This window comes from Heloderma suspectum, chromosome 10 (assembly GCF_057233095.1).
Source record: "Heloderma suspectum isolate Gila_16-S chromosome 10, 16-S_ref, whole genome shotgun sequence".
In the NCBI taxonomy this organism is placed as follows: Eukaryota; Metazoa; Chordata; class Lepidosauria; order Squamata; family Helodermatidae; genus Heloderma; species Heloderma suspectum.
The window spans coordinates 29,492,790-29,511,916 of record NC_139467.1 but is presented as its reverse complement, the minus strand read 5'-3'; the positions used below and the strand labels follow the sequence as shown (position 1 = coordinate 29,511,916).

Below are 19,127 nucleotides of genomic sequence, written 5' to 3'. Positions count from 1 at the left end.
CCGTCTTCCAAATAATATTCCTAATTTGAGAAAAGTAGCCATGGTTGTCTTGCAGCAGTAAAAAGTCACTGTGTTGAGGCACTTCAGAAAACAAATTGATTTATTGAGGCACATGTGTTTTGCGAGCACCAGCTGACAGCAGATGGATGAAATGGACTGAGAAGGTGACAGCTAGAACCGAGCTGAAATTTCTCAGATGACATTTTCTTTTCCCTGAGAGAATTGACGAGATGTTTCTTTTTCTCACCCCCCGCCAAGAAAAAGAGGGACATTTTGCCCAATTTTCTTTGAATATTCTGTTCTCCACCATTTTCTCTGTGTAGCTGTTGCCTTTCCACCACACACACACACACACACACACACACACACACTGTATTGGCCCAGGCCTGTAACCAAATTACCTGTAGCATTAGAGAGGCCTACAGATCCATAGTGCTTTGCTTAAGTTCATTAATAGTTGAATTCCCTTGCTAGTAGGCCTCTAAACATGTGAGATGAGTCAAAAGCCGATATCAAGATGTGCCTGGGAAGCAAAGTGTGTTGCGTCTTAAAGCTGCAAGTAGTTGTGCTGAGAACCAACTACTTCTAGTCTATGTTGGGAATGAACAATAGGTGGCACTTGCTAGTGTTGTGCTGCCTCACTGCTGATATGTATGGTATAAGTCCCATTGTACCCCATGGCTCTGGGTTCAGAGAAGCTGTCTGATCCAACCATTGGGTATGCCTGTGTACTGTGAGTTACTCAATAAAGTATCTCCTTATCAGATAAACCTGATTTATCACTATCTTGGCACCTCTAAATTAAGAGTTCGAAGCCCACGGCCGGGGCAATACAACCCCCCCCCCCCGCAATGCCCTTGTGTGACACTTGGACTGGAACATGGTAGAAGATGCAAAATCATGGCCTGGCTGCTGACACAGTTGCTGCTGTTGCCACTTGCTGCAGCAACACATAAATAAAAATAAAAGTTAAAAACAAAAACAGAAACCCTGCACCCAGGTAATCCATATTCTCTGCCAAGAAAAGTACTGCAACTTGCATCAGTTAAGCAAGTTGATCACGTTTGCATAATTTGGCTTGTGTTGCAGAAAAATGTTTGGGAAGGCAATTTTGCATAATATATTCTTGTTTTGCTACTCATGGAGCTGTGCAGAGTACTGAAGCCTCACCTTCCCACAATTGGAAATCGTATTTAGATATCACTCCTCTTTAGCAGGCATTGCCTACCGAATTGCAGGCATATCTTCACAGTCATAAGGGCTAAAAACTTGTAGGAACCTTGAAGATGCCTGTCAACAGCCCATTAGCACCTGGACAGCAGACAGGGTTGGCCCACAGGTCCCTTGATCATAGTCTTTCCCCACTATGGTGAGCTGAATTGTATTTATTTATATTTAAAATCATAGGAATTATTTCAAAATGTGCATCTATATGTATAAAGTAGCATATGAACATTTGATGCAAACCCATGTCTTTTTTTTTTTGGTCATCTTCTTTGGTGATGTATAAGTGGCCACTCTAAAAGCTGCTCCAGATTAATACTGTGCCAAAATGTTCTCCTACATTTTTTTGACCTTTGTCATTCAATCTCATAGAAAAGGAATTGCTTTTGAAAATTCAAATGAGAAGAAAATTTCAAAGAAATTCTCATGGATTGGGTTCAGGGTTTTTGTGATTACCTTACTTATGAGGTGGCCAAGGAGCATGTGTGAGTGTCCTGCCTTTCACTGTACAATCATATCTCTGGCAGCCTGTAGTCTCCTTGGCTTCCCACACTTCAGTAATGAAGTCATTCCTCCCATAGGAAAGATAAGGAAGTACAATATCTGCACCAATGGCCACCTTGCAGGGATTAGATATGCTCAAAAACACCACCAAAATAAATTATAAAATGCCCTGAAAATGAGGCAGAAAAATGGAAGCCTGTTCCATGGGGGAAGAAAACTTTTAGGAAACTGGAAGACAGATTTTGGCACAGCACTAGCTCCACCTGTTTCTGGAGCTAGACCCAACATTGCCACCTTCACACCTGCATTGTGGAGGATGCAAAATTAGGACTAAGCTGCCAACACAGCTGATGCTGTTGGAGCTTGCAGTGGCAGTGAAAAAAAAAAGAAAAACGGTATGAAAAAGAAAGAAGCTGTGCTACAAGACCTGCCAATGGTGAGCCCTATGTGTGGAAGAAACTGATGAGAATTTCTCCTCCCCCTGGATAAATTCGGTGAAATTGTCTCCCCCGCCATTCTCTGCCCACAAACTGGGTGGTGGATTTTGAGAAGCCGTTTGCACACAGCTCTACTCCAGAGGAAGGGAGTGCATATCCTAAAATCCTTTGCAATACGCCAGAGTTCCGTGATAGACATGCAAGGTTCATTTCGCAGACATGAAAAGGGTTCTTCCAAGGTGTAACGTTATCAAACGGCTGTTTACCAATGACAATGGTAAACACTCCCAACAACATCAGTGCTGCCCACTCTCCCCCAGCAATGGAGGCTAATTCTAAAGCAGGGATGGACATCGTGTGTCCCTCCAGATGTTTTGGCCAACAACTCCTATGATCCCTCACCATTGTCTATACTGGCTAGGGCTGGTGGGAGTTGTAGGACAAAACATTTAGAGTACTATAAGTTGCCTATCCCTGATATAAAGGAAATGTATCTTTACCCACAAGCGGCCAAAGGTTTATGGGGGCATAGAATCATAGCATAGGAAGAGACCTTGGAGATCATTTATTCCAGCCCCCTGCTCAGTGCAGGCTTTGCACTGCACACTGCAGCTACAGCATCACTGACAGACGGCCATTCAGCCTCTGCTGAAATACCTCCAGCAACGGAGAACCCAGCACCTCCTGAGGAAATCTATTCCACTACTGAACAGCTCTCACTATAAGGAAATTTCTCCTATTGTTAAGCCAAGATCTGCTTCCCTGCAATTTCCCCCTGGTGGTTCTAATCCTGCTCTCTGGAGCAATAAAGTCTGCTCCATCTTCTGCATGACAGCTTTTCAGATATTTGAACACCACTATCATGTCTTGCCTTAATCTTCTCTTCTCCAGGCTAAACATACCCAGCTCTTTCAGCCTTGCCTTAATTCTTCAAAATACATGATAGCTGTATACAGCCCAAGTTGTCACAGCGTTTTGTCTCGAAAGATTTCAGTGAATCCAACAGACTAAAATGTGCTAATTGTTCCAAATTGCTTTTGAAAGGGTTTTTCGAAGGAGAAGAACATTTCATTGAGATTCTCATGGGTGGGGTGTGGGATTCTTGCACTTGCCTTAGTCATGAGATGGTGAAGGGATGCATGTATTAGTGTCCTTTCTTTCATCATACATACATCTTTCTGATGGTCTGCAGCCTCCTCAGCTTCCCACATTTCAATTAGATCCTGGGGGAAGACTCCTCGCATGGGGCCTTTTCAGATCAGGAAGCGTGGGCAGCCAGGGAGGCTGCAGAGTGATGGAGAGATGTGTAACAGAAACGGGGTGGGGGGAAGCCACATACTACCCTCGGCCACCTCACAATGCTAAGCTCAAAAACATAACCAAAAGAAATTCTAAACCACCCTAAGAATGAGGAAGAAAGACAGAAGCCTCATTCACGGGGTGAGGTGGGGGAAACTTTCAGGAACTGGAGGACATGTTTTAGCACACAGCACTAGAGATAAGCTGTGGAACAGCTTTCCTCAACCTGATGCCCTCCAGATGTTTTGGACTTCAGCTCCTATCAGCCCCTGCTAGTATGGCCAATGGTCAGGAATGCTGGGAGTTGTAGTCCAAAACATCTGAAGGGCACCCCAAGGGCATCTTGGGGCTATTGCAAGATAAGTGGATATAGGATTTCATTTCAGCCTGAATCACAGAGATCTAGTTCCTAGATATCACAATTGTATCCCACCCATCCTGCAAATAGGTCAGGGAAGCACATATAGACCCATCCTATTTTATCCTTACCACAACCCATGTGAGATAGGTTATACTGAGAATTAACCCCTATGAACTGTCCCCCTTCCTCAACGGTCACAACCAGCAGCCATTCCAGCAGGCTGCACTGAGGGAGATGAGAGAGGAGAAGCAGGCTCAGTCTACCTGCCCTGCTGAAAGACTTGAGTTTTTACCTCTTCCCTCCTGATTCCCTTTTCCTTGTGTGTAGTGCCATTTTAGATTGTAAGCCTGCGGGCAGGGACTGAATTCTTTTACTGATTTTTTGTAAGCCACTCTGAGATCCTTTTTGGCTGAGGAGCGGGATAAAAATACTCTAAGGATGCAATCCTATGCATGTTTAGACAGAAGAAAGTCCTACAACTCCCAGCATTCCTGGAATGCTGGGAGTTGAAGGACTTTCTTCTGTCTAAACGTGCACAGGATTGTGCCTTAAATAAGTAAATAAAAAGTTTTGCCCGGGCCCAGTTCACCCAGCAAACATCATGTCTGAGCAAGAATTTCAACTCAGAATTTCACTCGATCTGTTGGTGGCTCTCAGATTCACCCCTGCCCCTGCATTTGCTTCACTTCTCTCTGCCCTCATTTTCCCATGGAGAATGGAGACTCATCTACAAAGTGCTTTTAAATCTCGAACAAAGACATCCTGTGCTAAATATTAGTCAGCCAGCCTAAGGGGCGGAAGAGAAGATAACAGTTAGCACAACTCAGAAACCCTGCAGACTATAAATGTGTGAAACTGGCACTTCAAAGGGTGGAACTAAAACTTGGAGGAATGGAAGAAAATGGCTCCAAGACAGCCAAGGCATCAGGCTGGAGCAGGAAGGAAGATAAATGGGTGGTTATGTAATTGCTGCCTTCAAAACAATACAAAACACTTTTGCCCTTACCCTAAGCATGTTTATTGGAAAGTCCCATGGACAGATTGTGCAAATTGCCACGAAGAATGTCAGAAGATTCCTCTTGAGTCACACCAAAGCATCCATTTAGTTCAGAATCCTCTCCTGGTTCCTACAGAAGCAGAAGTTTCCAGGATGCCCACAAGTGAGACATTGCCTCTGAACCTGGACATTGCATCAGGGGCGGGCAACTTGTGGCCGTCCAGATGTTTTGGCCTACAACTCCCATCAGCCCTAGCCAGCATAGCCAATGGTGAAAGATCATGGGAGGTGTTGGCCAAAACATCTGGAGAGCAACAAGTTGCCCATTTGTTGACACCCCTCCAAAGCCATGGAAATCAGTGGATATCACCATGTCTTGTGGCAGAGAGTTCCACACCTTCCTTGTGCATTGCGTGGTGAATGCTTTCTTTTTTCTGCCCTGGATTTCCCACCAATTCATTTCATTGGGTGACCCTGACTGGTAGTCTAAGGAAGGGGGCTCATGAGGATGGAAGCTATCAGGTTTATTTTTTTCTCAAACAAAACAGTGGCAAGGGAGAGAACATGTGGTTGCTTAAGAATACAACTCTTTAAGGGCACAATCCTTTGCATGTTGTACAACCAAGCTTGCACAATTGCAACTTCAGCAGGATTCTCCTTTTGCACAAAGTTCGGAACCTAGTTTCCACTAGCAACCTCTTGCTCAGTCCATTGTGCAACAAAACCTGTTGTATGACCAGTTGTGCATTACATTGTGCAACCAGTTGAGCATTCCACTTGCACAGCTGGTTGCACATTGCAGTTGTGCAACCAGTTGCACAAGCATAATGTGCAACCGCTTGTGCAACAGAAAGATTTGATGGAGCTCTGCTAGCACTGCATAAGTTTACAGAATGACACTGTTGGATACTTACTGCCCATAGATTCATAAAGTTGTAGAGTTGAAGGGGGGCTTGTAGGACATCTTGTCCAAACTGCTTGCTTGGTGCATGAAATCCAGAGCTATAGAGTAGTGCTGTGCCAAAAATTTTGACTCTTCCATTTTCAGCATTTCATAGGGGTGGGTGGGGGAAAAATGAAAATTCCTGAGAAAGAGGCTTGGAGGAGTGAGAATTTTGGAGAATTTTCTCTTGGGGAGGGGGACAGGGTTTCCACATACCTTTTTAAATGTAGGCAATACTTGAGGGGTTTTCTCTCTATGTGTTATTTTTTTTAAATCACCCCCTGCACTTGCAGCCGGCCAGGCCTCATCTCCAGCCCACAGTTCTTTCTGAACTCCCAGGAGACCATGTAACCTCAGCCTCTCCAAAAGCCATTCAGGAAGAACTCCCGGCCGGAGAAGAGTCCTGGGCTCCTGCAAGTGCAAGGGTGTTAAAAAAAAAAAATAGAAAGAAGAATCACCTATGCTTAAAAAAGTTATGTAGAACCCTGTCCCCCTCCCCAAGAGAAAATTCTCAGAAATTTTCCCTCTCCCCGAGAACAAGGCAGAAAAACACTGTCTCTTTCACAGGGGGAGGAAAAGTTCCCAAAATAGGGGGCACAGCAGTATTATACAGCATACGACCTCAACAGCTGACTGGTCAGTGTCTGCTTGAAAACTTCCAGCAAGGGGGAGCCCCCCCTCCCCAGTAATTGGTTCCCTTTGTCATAACACTCTTACCTTTAATATGTTTATCCCGATGTCCATCCAAAATCTACCCTCCTGTAACACAGGCTCAGATCCAATGTTACTGCTACTTAGAGTAAATGGTCCTCAGGAAGGGTCCTCCTCCCTCAGCTGTCACCACCACTAGGCATTCCAGCAGGCTGTATGGTGGGAGATGATGGAGAGAGCAGGGCTATACCATGAGGACTGCTAAGAGAATTAATTTCTCCCCCTCTTCCTGCTCTGTTCCTTTTTCCTTGTGTGCCATGTCTTTTTAGATTGTAAGCCTTCTGGCAGGGACTCTCTTGTTTAAATGGTTATATGTAAGCCACTCTAGGAGCCTCTTTGGCTGAGGTGTGGCATAAAAACACTTCAAATAAATAAACAAACCCATTGAAATGAATGGGATTTCAGTTCATTATGACTAACTGAAATTGCATTCATTTCAACGGGTCTGCCTTAAATCATACTAACATTGGATTAAACGGATTGTATCTAGTCCAGCAGAGAATAAGTCTTTGCCCCCTTCTGCGTGACAGTCAGGTTTCTGATGTGCGCTATCATGTCGCCCCTCAGTCTTCCCTTCTGCAGGCTAAACATACCCAGTTTCTTCAACCCTTCCTCAGTCATAGGACTTGTTTTCTAGAAAGTGAAATAGAAAGAGGAAAGAAATGCAAAATCAAGAACTTACTGGACAAAATTCTTCCTAAACAGGACAGAAAGAACTTCATTTTTTTATTAAAGAAACTGAATGTGGGGAAAAAGTGAAACTGACAAGTTTATCCACCCGTACTAAACACACAGGCATCCCTTGCCCATCAGAGGATACTTTTTGTGATCCTAAGGTAGCTTATATCACACACTCTTTAATGTCACACATATCACACATAATATGGAGGGTAGACAAACTGGAGAGGGTTCAGAAGAGGGCAACAAAGATGATCAGGGGACTGGAAACAAAGGCCTATGAAGAGAGACTGAAAGAACTGGGCATGTTTAGCCTTGAGAAGAGAAGACTGAGGGGAGATAGGATAGCGCTCTTTAAGTACTTGAAAGGTTGCCACAGAGAGGAAGGCCAGGATCTCTTCTCCATCATCCCAGAGTGCAGGACACGGAATCATGGGCTCAAGTGACAGGAAGCCAGATCCGGCTGAACATCAGGAGAAACTTCCTGACTGTTAGAGCAGTACGACAATGGAACCAATTCCCTAGGGAGGTGGTGGGCTCTCGCACACTGGAGGCATTCAAGATGAGGCTGGACAGCCACCTGTCAGGGATGCTCTGACCTGGATTCCTGCATTGAGCAGGGGGTTGGACTCGATGGCCTTGTAGGCCCCTTCCAACCCTACTATTCTATGATTCTATGATTCTATGAATATGGCAGCCTTCCTCAGCCTGGCATCCCTTAGATGTTTTAGGCTTCAGCCCAAGCCAGCACGGACAATGGTCAGGAATGCTGGGAGTCATAGTCAAAAATAACTGGAGGGCCACAGGCTGGGGAAAGCTGAAATATGAAAAAAGAGGTATTTATACCCTGTCCCAGTGTGTTTCTTTGCATTGAACATCATAGAGTTAGGGTTGAAGGGCAGCAGCATGCCTACAAAGACAACAAAAAGAAACCTCTAGGGACCTTGGCCAATCACAGCTCCTGGACATGTTTTTATAGAACTGTACATCCCCTTCAAATGATACTGTATTTACTGAATGCTCAAGTAGTGGAAATGCAGCAAACACTTCACACACACACACACACACACACACACACCCTTTAGGCAACTGCCTATATTGGTTGAAGAGACTATCAGCATGTGATCTCCAAGATCATAGAAGCTTTGGATGATCAGATTATCAGTAAAAGTTGTCAGCTTAGTGTGCTGCAATCATAAACAAAGATAAATTCAATGCTATTAGAAAAAGGATTCAAAATAAAACTGTAAGTATCAGCATTCTGTTATATAGTCAGATACTGTTTGCAGAACACTTTGTGCTGTTATATTACTACATCTTATAAAATGATACAGGAGAGCAAATATAAAAAAAGCAGGGAGGAGGGAGAAAAGAAAAAAAAGACAGTCAAAAATTATCAAGGGATCAAGCAACTCCCTTAATAAGAAAGGACTAAGCAGTTGCCAATGTTTAACTTGATTAAAAAGACAATCTGGGCGTGACATGATGATACAGAGTTCTAAAATTAAATTAAGAACAATGCAGAGACCGTGAATGGAGGGAAATGTCAAAATATTATAATGCTGGGACATCCAGTCATTTTCACTGGCTGAAGATGATGCTGGCCATGAAGGCTATTGTTTGATGGTTGCAAAATTAAGTACACCAGGAAACGTATAATTTACCTGTGGAATTCATTGCCCTAGGCCAGAGATGGGGAACACATGGTTCTCCAGATGCTGTTGGATTGCAGCTCCTATCATCCTCTACCATAGGCTATGCTGGCAAAGGCTGATGGGATTTGCAGTCCGCCAATGTCTCGAGGGCCACACATTCCCTACCCCTTGCCATGGGCCATGAGGCATGATAGTTAGGAACATCCATTTTCAGAAAGATATATCTGATTACCAGATTCAGGGGACAAATGCCCATCTTGGTTGCTTTTGAGTTGCCTTAGTGCATCCAGCTAGCCCTTGTGGTGGCTGGACCAGGTGCGGCAAATGTTCTTATAGCTCTACTAGCAGCCAATACTGCAATAACAGCCAACAAGTCCTGATGGTTTAAAAAGTAGTGCTGTGCTGAAAATTTCTCCATCTTTTTCATCCATTCTCATTCAATTTGTTAGAGTAGTAATTGTTTTTGAAAAGAAATTCAATGGTGATGAAAATTTTGGACAAACTCTCATGGATTGGGTTTGGGTTTCTTGTGCTTACCTTACATAGGAGGTGGCCAAGGAGTGTGCACAAATGTCCTGTTTGACATAGTACAATCATCTCTCCAGCAGCCTCCTCGGCTTCTAACATTTCAAGCAAAGCCCAAGGAGAAGACATCATGATGTAATTCCTCCCATAGGGCTTTTTCAGATCAAGAAGTGCAGGCAGCCTGGGAGGCTGCATAGAAACAGAGAGATGTGTAACAGAAAGAAAACACGCACACATAGCCCCCTCAGCCCCATTCACACTGACTAAGCCCCCAAACACCACAAAAATAATTGTGAAGTACCCTGTGAATGAGGTAGAACAATGGAAGCCTCTTTCATGGGGGAAGAAAACTTCCATAAAATTAGAAGATAGATTTTGGTGCAGCACTAATTCCATCTCTTCCCTGGAGCTGAATACAACACTGCCTCCCTCACACCTGCATTATGGAGGATGCAAAATGGGGGCCAGCCTGCCAACACAGTGGATGCTGTTGCCACTCGTGGTGGCAGCACAAAAACACCAAAAACGCTTATGAAAAAAGACGCTGTGCTACATCCCCTGCCAATGGTGAGCCCAACCTGTGAGAAATTATTGAGAATTTCTCCTCCCCCTGGAGAAATTTGGTGAAATTGCCTCCCCCTGCCCGATTTCTCTACCCATAGGGTGGAGAATTTCAAAATTTCATAGGGTGAAGAACTTCAAAATAATTTCAGTTTCTCTGCCCAAAGGGTGGAGAATTTCTGGACACCCTCCAGATATGTTGTATTTGGACTGTGCCCTAATTTATTCCAGATTCTTTCCAAATTCTTGGCAAATTTCTCTGTGTTCTTGTACTCCTTCAGGTTGCTTTCTTGGTGTTCACCCTAAGGCTTACAGTACACTGTGGGGAGCACTCTTCCCCCAACGTGGTATCCTCCGGAAGTGTTGGGCTGCTGGTGGGGATGATGGGAATTCTAATACAACATACTGGCTGGGGAATACTGGGAGTTGTAGTACTCTTTTCTGCCTAAACATGCATAGGATTGCACCCTTAATATCTTGGATTGGGGAATGGGTTTGCCATAAACCCAACACTTAGCACAAGTTAATATCCTTCATGTAATGGAAAACATGGATGTGTATTACATGTGCAGTATTCTTGGGATCCAGATTCTTAGACTAAATGCCTACAGACTGTTTGAATACAGACTTGACCATGTTTCAATATGGGACCCATTTTTAGTTATTTGGGGTAGATTCTACATTTTGTGTGTCTATTTCCTCTCCTCTCCCCATTTCCTATTTCTGTCTCTCTCTCTCTCTCTCTCTCTCTCTGTATTTCTCCTTCTCCCTCAAACATACTGTTTTCTTCTTTTTAAAACAACAAAAACAACAACCTCAGAACAAACAAACAAGAGTAATGGTGCTATTGGGGTGACCCATCTTAGGCTGTGGTTTGACCCAGTTGGTGGTGGTTTAAGGTTTTGGGAGCCCTTGGGCAAGATGATCTCAGGGGGAAGCCCTCCCTGACTAGCCCCAGCTTTTCTTCATAGCTGTTGCTGACACTCATACGCTTATCCTGTCTTTCAGGGTCCAATGTGCACCATTGTCCATAGAGAGGGCAAGGCGACCAGAAGTTGCTCCACCTTCCCCTTGCTCCTGAAATGGCTCACTTGCATGGAGCGGTCAGGTGAACAATAGGCAGTGACAGCAAGGAGGTGGATCAGCGAGGCCAGGGAGCTCTGAGGGTTTGCAATGACCCACATGTTGGGCTGTGGGCCTCGACAAATGCCTGATGATGCTGACCCCCAGTTCCAAACCTGGACCCATTTATGAGTCATGAGCCATTGCCTGGATGAAGCAGGGCTATTCTGTTGCCTCTGCTGAGAGACCAGCCAGCTTTGGCTCTCTCTGATTGTCACCTAGCCAGCACACATTCCATCTGGCTACTTGTACAGTTTCCATTCCAGCTGGTCATTATAAGTACCCCAATGCTTATAATAAACACTTCCCTACAAGAAGGAACACACAGTAGGAGTACCCTAATGCTTCACCCTTCATCCTTTAGTACCCTAATGCTTCACCCTGGTCATTATAAGTGCCCTAATGCTTCACCCTTCCCTACCAGAAGGAACACACAGTAGGAGTACCATAATGCTTCACCATTCATCCTAATGCTTCACCTTGGTCATTATAAGTGCCCTAATGCTTCACCCTTCCCTACCAGAAGAAACACACAGTAGGAGTACCATAATGCTTCACCCTTCACCCTAATGCTTCACCCTGGTCATTGTAAGTGCCCTAATGCTTCACCCTTCCCTACCAGAAGAAACACACAGTAGGAGTACCATAATGCTTCACCCTTCACCCTAATGCTTCACCCTGGTCATTGTAAGTGCCCTAATGCTTCACCCTTCCTTACCAGAAGGAACACACAGTAGGAGTACCCTAATGCTTCACCCTTCACCCTTTAGTGCCCCAATGCTTCACCCTGGTCATTATAAGTACCCTAATGTTTCGCCCTTCCCTACCAGAAGAAATACACAGTAGGAGTACCTAATGCTTCACCCTTCACCCTAATGCTTCACCCTGGTCATTGTAAGTACCCGAATGCTTCACCCTTACCTACCAGAAGGAACACACAGCTCCAACTCAAAGTTCCCTGGGACATCAGCCAGAGAACAAAAGGCCACTGGGATGCTGCACTCCCTGCCTCCCAGGTTAAACATCATGGCATGGGGGAGACCAAGCTAGCCCCATACATTGGCCAGAGAGGGAACAGCTGCAGGGAGCTTGTTTTGGCCTTCCCTGCCAGAAAAAAAACACCTATAAGAACTTTGGAAACTAAGACCTGGTGCCTGAGGTTTGCTTCCCCCCCCCCTCCTCCCTCCCAATCTCTTTTCCTTTTGTGACATGTCTTCTGGCTGAACAGCAAGGTGAAAATCCTATAAAGAAAGAAAGAAGAACCAGTGCCTGAGCTTGCTTCCCCCCCCCCATCCCTTTTGCCTAGGGATGTACGAAAGTCACTTACCTTTTACGAAATTTGATTTGCGGTGGGGGGGAGGCGCTCCATCCCTCCCCCCAATATTCTGCCCGTGGGGGGAGGCATCCCGTCCCTCCCCCCCAAAATTCTGGCTGGGGGGGAGGCGTCCCGTCCCTCCTGACGCGAATCCTGGCCCGCCAGGTCTGCAAATGGCGGTGGCCGTAGCTGCCGCCGTTTGTGTCCCTGCAGTCAGCCGTGATAGGCTACGTAAATGTTTATGTAGCCTATCACGGCTGAATTAAAAACCAAAACCCAAAAACCGTGCGTACGCAAATGGCGGCGCCCATGGGCGCCGCCATTTGCATTCCTTATTTTGGCACGTCTAGTCTATGTAAACATTTACGTAGACTACGGCGAAAATAAGGGGAACACTACGCTATTTGCATTCCCCTTATTTCTGCCGTAGTCTACGTAAATCTTTACGTAGCCTATCACTTTTTTTTTTTTAATTTGGAAATGGCGGCGGCGGCAGCTGGTCGGAAGACCAGCCGCCGCAGCCGCCGCCGCCGCACCGCCAACGAACCACCGCTGGAGCTGCCGCTGCCAGGGAGATTCGCCCAAGGTAAGTCCCGTCCCGGGGGGGGGCGGGGGGGGGAGACTGTTTTGCCACCGATTTCGGGTGGCCGAATGCGCTGGCATTCGGCCTCCCCGAGATTTGTGGCGAAATTCTCTGACATCCCTACGTTTTGCCTTGTGTGCTGTGGCTTTGTAAGACTGATAACAGGGACTGACTTACTGCTTGTATTTGCATGCCACTCTGGCAGCCTTTTTGGCTAAAGAGCGGAGCAAAAATGCTTTCAATAAATAATAATGAATAACAGAAAACGTATGAGATACAGGACACCAAAAGCCACAAGGCACCTTTCCTTAATCCCAGATTTGGCATTGTAGCTCTTGTATAGGCAACTATAAACATGATCCACAAGGGCAAGGAGTGCTCAGCAACATTTATTTATTTATTTATTTATTTATTTATTTATATACCACCCAACATCCGAAGCCCTTTCAAAGCCAATGAAAAAGACTCTGTTTTAGAAGGAAATATAATCCCTTTTGATCATCTCCCTTGTGGATTTAAAAGAAATCATGTGTGCTTCACAATAGCAGGGATCTCTGTCAGTCTTGCAGCTGTCTGGAAAACTGGGTCACTGTTGTATCGGCCATTTGTACTAATAACACATATGGGGCAGTATCCAACTGTGTCATTCCATTAGCCCAAATGACGCTGCACTAATGGAAATTAGGTCCCGGAGTGTATGGGAAGGGAGAATCCAACTGAAGTTCTGCTTGCACAACCACTTTCAGGAATGTGCCATGTGGCCCAGTAGCACACGCTCCATTAGTGCAATCTGTAGGCACTTGCACAGCAGACAAATTCAGTGGAGCTCTGCTAGTGCTATTTGAGTTTGTGGAATGACACTGCCCCATGGATGAGCCACAGCTTTCCAGCCTGTGGTACCTTTCCAACATGGGTTCCAATGGTCACCAGATCCTTCACTCCTACCCTCTTGGCTTTCCAACAAAATCCACCATTAGGATGACGTGTCAGAACTGGGAGCTTTTCACTTACAAATAAGTTATTCATAACCTGACATGGACTCTCATTCATTAGAGGTTTAAGCAGAGGCTGGATGGCCACCTATCAGGGATGCTGTAGCAGTGGATTCCCTGTATTGGCAGGACTAGATGACCTCTGAGGTCACCTTCCAAATCTATGATTCTATGCTATACAGTTGATATACTGGGTATTGATCATTTGAAAGTATCGGCACTGGGGTAATGGCAGTGGCGGCTGATAGCTCCGTTAGAGTTCTGACTGGTTCTGACTGAAACCTGGAGTGGATTCACCGCCTCATTGACATTGGAGCTCCCAGTTTCCACTGGGTAATGGTAGGTTTCTGACTGAAGGCACATTCAGATTCATTTATTTCTTTAGTGACTAGGCAGAGTGGAAAGAGCAGGAATGGTGGGCTTATCAGTATGCTGTCTGCATGCTGAGAATGACAGAATGACTGAGGAGACTTTGAAATTGATTGAGGCACTGGAACTGCCTTTGCATTTTCTGTGTGTGTGTGTGTGTGTGAAAATAATAGATTCGTGTTGCTTACTGTTCCTAAGTTAAACTGCTAATATCACCAACCTTAGTAGTCCCAGTAGTTAATGGTTGGTTTAGATCCTGATTTAGTCATATTTAGAGTAGACCCATTGAAAGCATTGGGGCTTCAGTTGGTCATGACTTACTTAAGTCCCATTGATTTCAATGGGTCTATAAGTATGATTAAACCTGGAGCCAACCCATACTGTTTAGGGGGCAGGTGCACAACCAGCCCAGATCATTATAGTATGGATAAAGTGCTGGGATTGTGTTGAATTATTTGTTTGTCTTAGGAATTTATATCCCCCTTTCCCAGTTTCCCCCCTCTTTCTTTCTTTCTTTCTTTCTTTCTTTCTTTCTTTCTTTCTTTCTCTCTCTCTCTCTCTCTCTCTCTCTCTCTCTCTCTCTCTCACACACACACACACACACAGACACACGTAATCAAAGCAGCTCACAAATCAGATTTTTCACAATAAAACAATAATGAAACCATCCAGATTGAGACAAGTGTAAAACATCAGCATAAATATCCAAGAGATAAATATCCCAAAGATCAGCATAAAGAATACACAGTCATAAAAAGGGTTTTTTTTATTTTTAAAGAGGAAACCCAACAGAAAGGGTTTCCTCTAAAGCTGGGAAGGGAGGGAGCTTCATGGAACTCCTTGGGGATAGAATTACAAAGCTGTGGTGCCACCACCAAAAAAGCTCCATTCCCATTACCCATCAACCAAACCCTTGTCAATGATGGCCAGACAGCAGGGCCTCTGAAGCTATTCTGAGCAGTTGGATAGATTTGGCAATTCTTACTTCTTAGGCGATTTAGGGCTTTAAAGGTCAACACCAGCATTTTAAATTAGGGCTTTAAAGGTCAACACCAGCATTTTAAATTAGGGCTTTAAAAGTCAACACCAGCATTTTAAATTGAGCCCAGAAATGAACTGGTAACCAATGTAATTAGTGAAGGAGAGTTGTGACCACTGGATCACCAGCATCTCAGTGGCCACACTTTGAACCAACAAAAGTTTCTGAACTGACTTTAAAGGCAGCCCAGGTAAAGAGCATTATAGTAGCCTAGCCTAGATGAAATGAGTGCATGAGGAATTCAAGCCAGATCTTGCATGAAATGTTCTTGCATCTTCAGAAATGTTCTGGATTCACCTGCCCCAAGAAAGTAGTAGAGCTGTCACTTTAAGGGGAGTTAGGCTGCAAGCCTATACCTACTTACCTTGAAGTAAGCTCCATTGATCTCAATGGGACTTACTTTTGAGTAGACAGGTATAGGATTGCACTGTTAGTCACTCCTTCTCCCTTTACTTTGAACCCCCATACAGTGAGTTCTTAAAAATCCTTGGTATCCTTTTATTTTGGAGAAAAATATCAAGTCATTAGTTCTCAAAGTGGTAGATAGAATTTGGAAATTATCAAAACAATAATAAAGGCTCAGAAACCACAACCAGATTTTCTGTTTGCGGACTTTCTATTGCCCCCAAAATGGGATATTTTCATTCAGGAAAGCTAAATGTTCCTTGTAATGGCTCCAGGTTACTGCACTTACAACACCAATGTTCTGCTCTCTCACCTCAGTAACCACTTGTCACCCATTGCCAGGGAATAGTATTTAGAAAATATCTTTCCAAATGTTTGGAAAGGAAGTCAGGGGACACAAATGCATGCAATTTGCATATTTTGTTCCCAAAGCAGAATTTGGATGTGTGGACCACAGAATTCGATTATCTTGTCATGCAAAGTTGTAAGTTCCCTGACTATAGAAATATTGCATGTTCCTAAACCACAACTTCGTAGAGCATCTGACAAATATACAGCCAGCATGTGAATCTGATGATGAGTTCTGAGTTGACTACATGAACACAGATCACTTCTCCTGCCCACAGTCTTGGATATTCTACAGTCACTGAGTGTGACTCAGAAATAGCAATGAAAAACTACATTGACACCACTGTTCTCCTTTCCCCACATAAATCTGTGAATGGTGACTCACAGCCTCCAAACTAACAGTGATTTTCACAAGTTGGGGTCTGGGCAGGTTTGTGTGCGTGTGTGTATCTTGCAAAATATACAATTTGAATAAAAAAGCCACTGGAAGGAACTAGCTCTGTCTGACCACAAGTGAATTTAGTAAGAGGGGTGTGCGCGCGCGCGCGTGTGTGTGTGTGTGCAAAGCACTATTCTTAAACAAAGCTCTTGTCATGACTGAGCCATAACTCACTGGTGGAGCACATAGTTTGCATGAAAAATGATCCCGGGTTCAATGTCCAGCAGAATTTCTAGCTAGGAGAACAGTGATGAGTACTAATGCCACCCAGAGTTGAAATGGTCTGACTCGGTATAAATGACAGCTTCTTGTGTTCGTTAGACAAGCATCAACTTGATCGCATAAGCATTTGATCGCGCTGATGATCAAGGACCAGAAAATATTATTACATCGGGTTATTATTTCATTGATATTTCTGCTGCCTATCATGGTTACCTCTGCCACATTAACATGAGGCACCTACTCCTGGAAATGTCTCCCTGTGATCAAAATACTACATAATCACAAGCCAAACCCAAGAGTTATTAAAGGAACACACCATGCTCAAGACAAGGACATGCTTCCATACACAACTCATGCTTGTTTTGCACACCTATCCTTACTCTCATTTGTGTGAAATTAAAAGAGGCACTCTCACACACAGGCACATATACTGGCACTTAGAACAAAACTCTGTTTTTCACCTTGGGAAACATAGAGATGTCTATATCTAATATTCACCATGCAGCTGGCTTCTCTGATAGTAGAGACTCCACCATGAACAAGGCAATGCATTTTCTGTTCCAAGGTGCTTCCTCCACTCAAGAACATCCACAGGATGGACAGAATCCTAGAACTGGAACCCCACACATGGAATCATATTCCCATGCACTGACCTGGCAATGCAGTTCCTTACTCCCATTACAACAGCAATAACATCCAATACTCTTTTATTTTGCACTCACAAATGCATACATTAAGATACAACACAAACATATTCCCACATTTTAATCCTTGGTTGCTATGCTAACTTATAACAAACAATAGTGTATTGCTCAATTACACACACAAGGCACAAAATTCCCACAGCCAATCCAATTATTCGTCTTTCTAACCAGGCTGTACTCAAAGGAACACACTATGCTCACTGACATGCACAGTGTATATTAGTACACACATTCTCTCTCTAGCCACTTTTCTTGGTGTTTGTGTTACATATAATTCAGTTCACGGGCATGTGATCTTTTGCATGTGCGCACACGCACACACACACACACACAGTCTCTAAGCGTGTTTTCTAAGCACACACTTTTATTTCCAAGTTAGTGCTACACACAGTTCTAACTGATTTTCTGACATGCAGTTGGCATAGCCTCTTTCCTTGCTGCTGCTGTCTACAGTCCTTAGTGGTGGAGGCTGATGGTACTGATTTTGCTGAGGTGGTGAATCCATTCTGGGTTTTAGTCAGAAACAGCCAGAACCCCATCCCCAAATAGGTTCAGCATTTGGATTCCTCCTTTAGAGTTCTGGCTGGTTCTGACTAAAACCTAGCATGGATTCACTGTCCCACCAAAGCCAGTTCTACCAGCCTGCACTGGACACCCAGCCAAGGGAGATGTGCATAGAACTTTCCCCTGTTTAGTCAAGGAAGAAGCTGGGGCTACACACCCAGAGTTCTGCCCTTACCTGACAATGCCATACATTACTAGGATGTTTCCCAGGAGCCCCACGACACAGACCACCGAATAGAGGGCAGTGATAGCAATGGCTATGATGATTGAAGACGTGTTCTTCAGCGGGGATTGACTCGTGGCATTGGACGTCATGAGAGAACTCAAGTTGAAGTCTTCCAAGGTGCTGTTGTAGAGGAAATTGATGTCGCTTTCAGAACCGGGGCAGCTTTCAGCACCGGGTGGGGGGCTTGACTGCTCCATGGTGGTAGGGAGCTTCCAGATCCCACCACCCTGAGCGGTGGGACAAAAAACTGACCGGGCGGCTTGCAGTTCAAAGGCTTCCTGAGCTCTGTCCCGTCTTGATGGTGCTGAACAAAGCACGCTGTCCTCTGACTCCGTGGTGATCTCGCTCTCTCCCCTGCAAAGTGCATCCAAATAAAAACAAAATTTGAAGGGGGTGGGCAGGGGGAGGAAGGGGAATTGACTAGCAGGGTAAAGGCAGGAATTCTCAGCAGCAGCCGTCTGGACCAGCAAAAGCTGCATCTATTCTAGCTTTCCTGCATACTCTCTGCTATAAACACGACACTGCACTACCTTCCCCCTTCCTCTGCTGCTGAGCATCTGAGCACAGCAAACTGAATTTGCAAAGCTCTCCTAATGCTTGTGATTTCTTTTTTAAAGGGGGGTGGAATCTGACATCTCCCTTGGACGTCGGGAACTACGTAGGGGCTGCGGAATAGAAGGGGGCTGTCAATCAGAACCCTTTGGGGTTGATGGGGAGAGGACAAATAATTCTATACATTACTCTCAAATGTCTTGGAAATGCTCTTTCCTTGGCTAACGTGTTCTTAGGGAGCTGTTGATGTTATCATGGCAAAGTCTCTCCCCAGCAATGCGGGCATTTATTAGCGTATTTAATTGTATTTGAATGGGGTGGTGGTGGTGGTGCTGGGGAGGGAGAAGAAAAG

At 44.7% G+C, this 19,127-nt stretch overlaps 1 protein-coding gene across 1 annotated transcript in view; it reads right to left on the bottom strand.

Moving 5' to 3' along the window:
* The window catches only part of OPRD1 (opioid receptor delta 1), a 59,570-nt gene extending 41,150 nt beyond the window's left edge, over positions 1–18,420 (bottom strand). Inside the window, exon 1 of the mRNA XM_084814402.1 lies at positions 18,173–18,420. Within this exon, the coding sequence (XP_084670528.1) occupies positions 18,173–18,420 (248 nt within the window). The remainder of the gene's footprint in view (positions 1–18,172) is intronic.
* Positions 18,421–19,127: the final 707 nt, after the last annotated feature.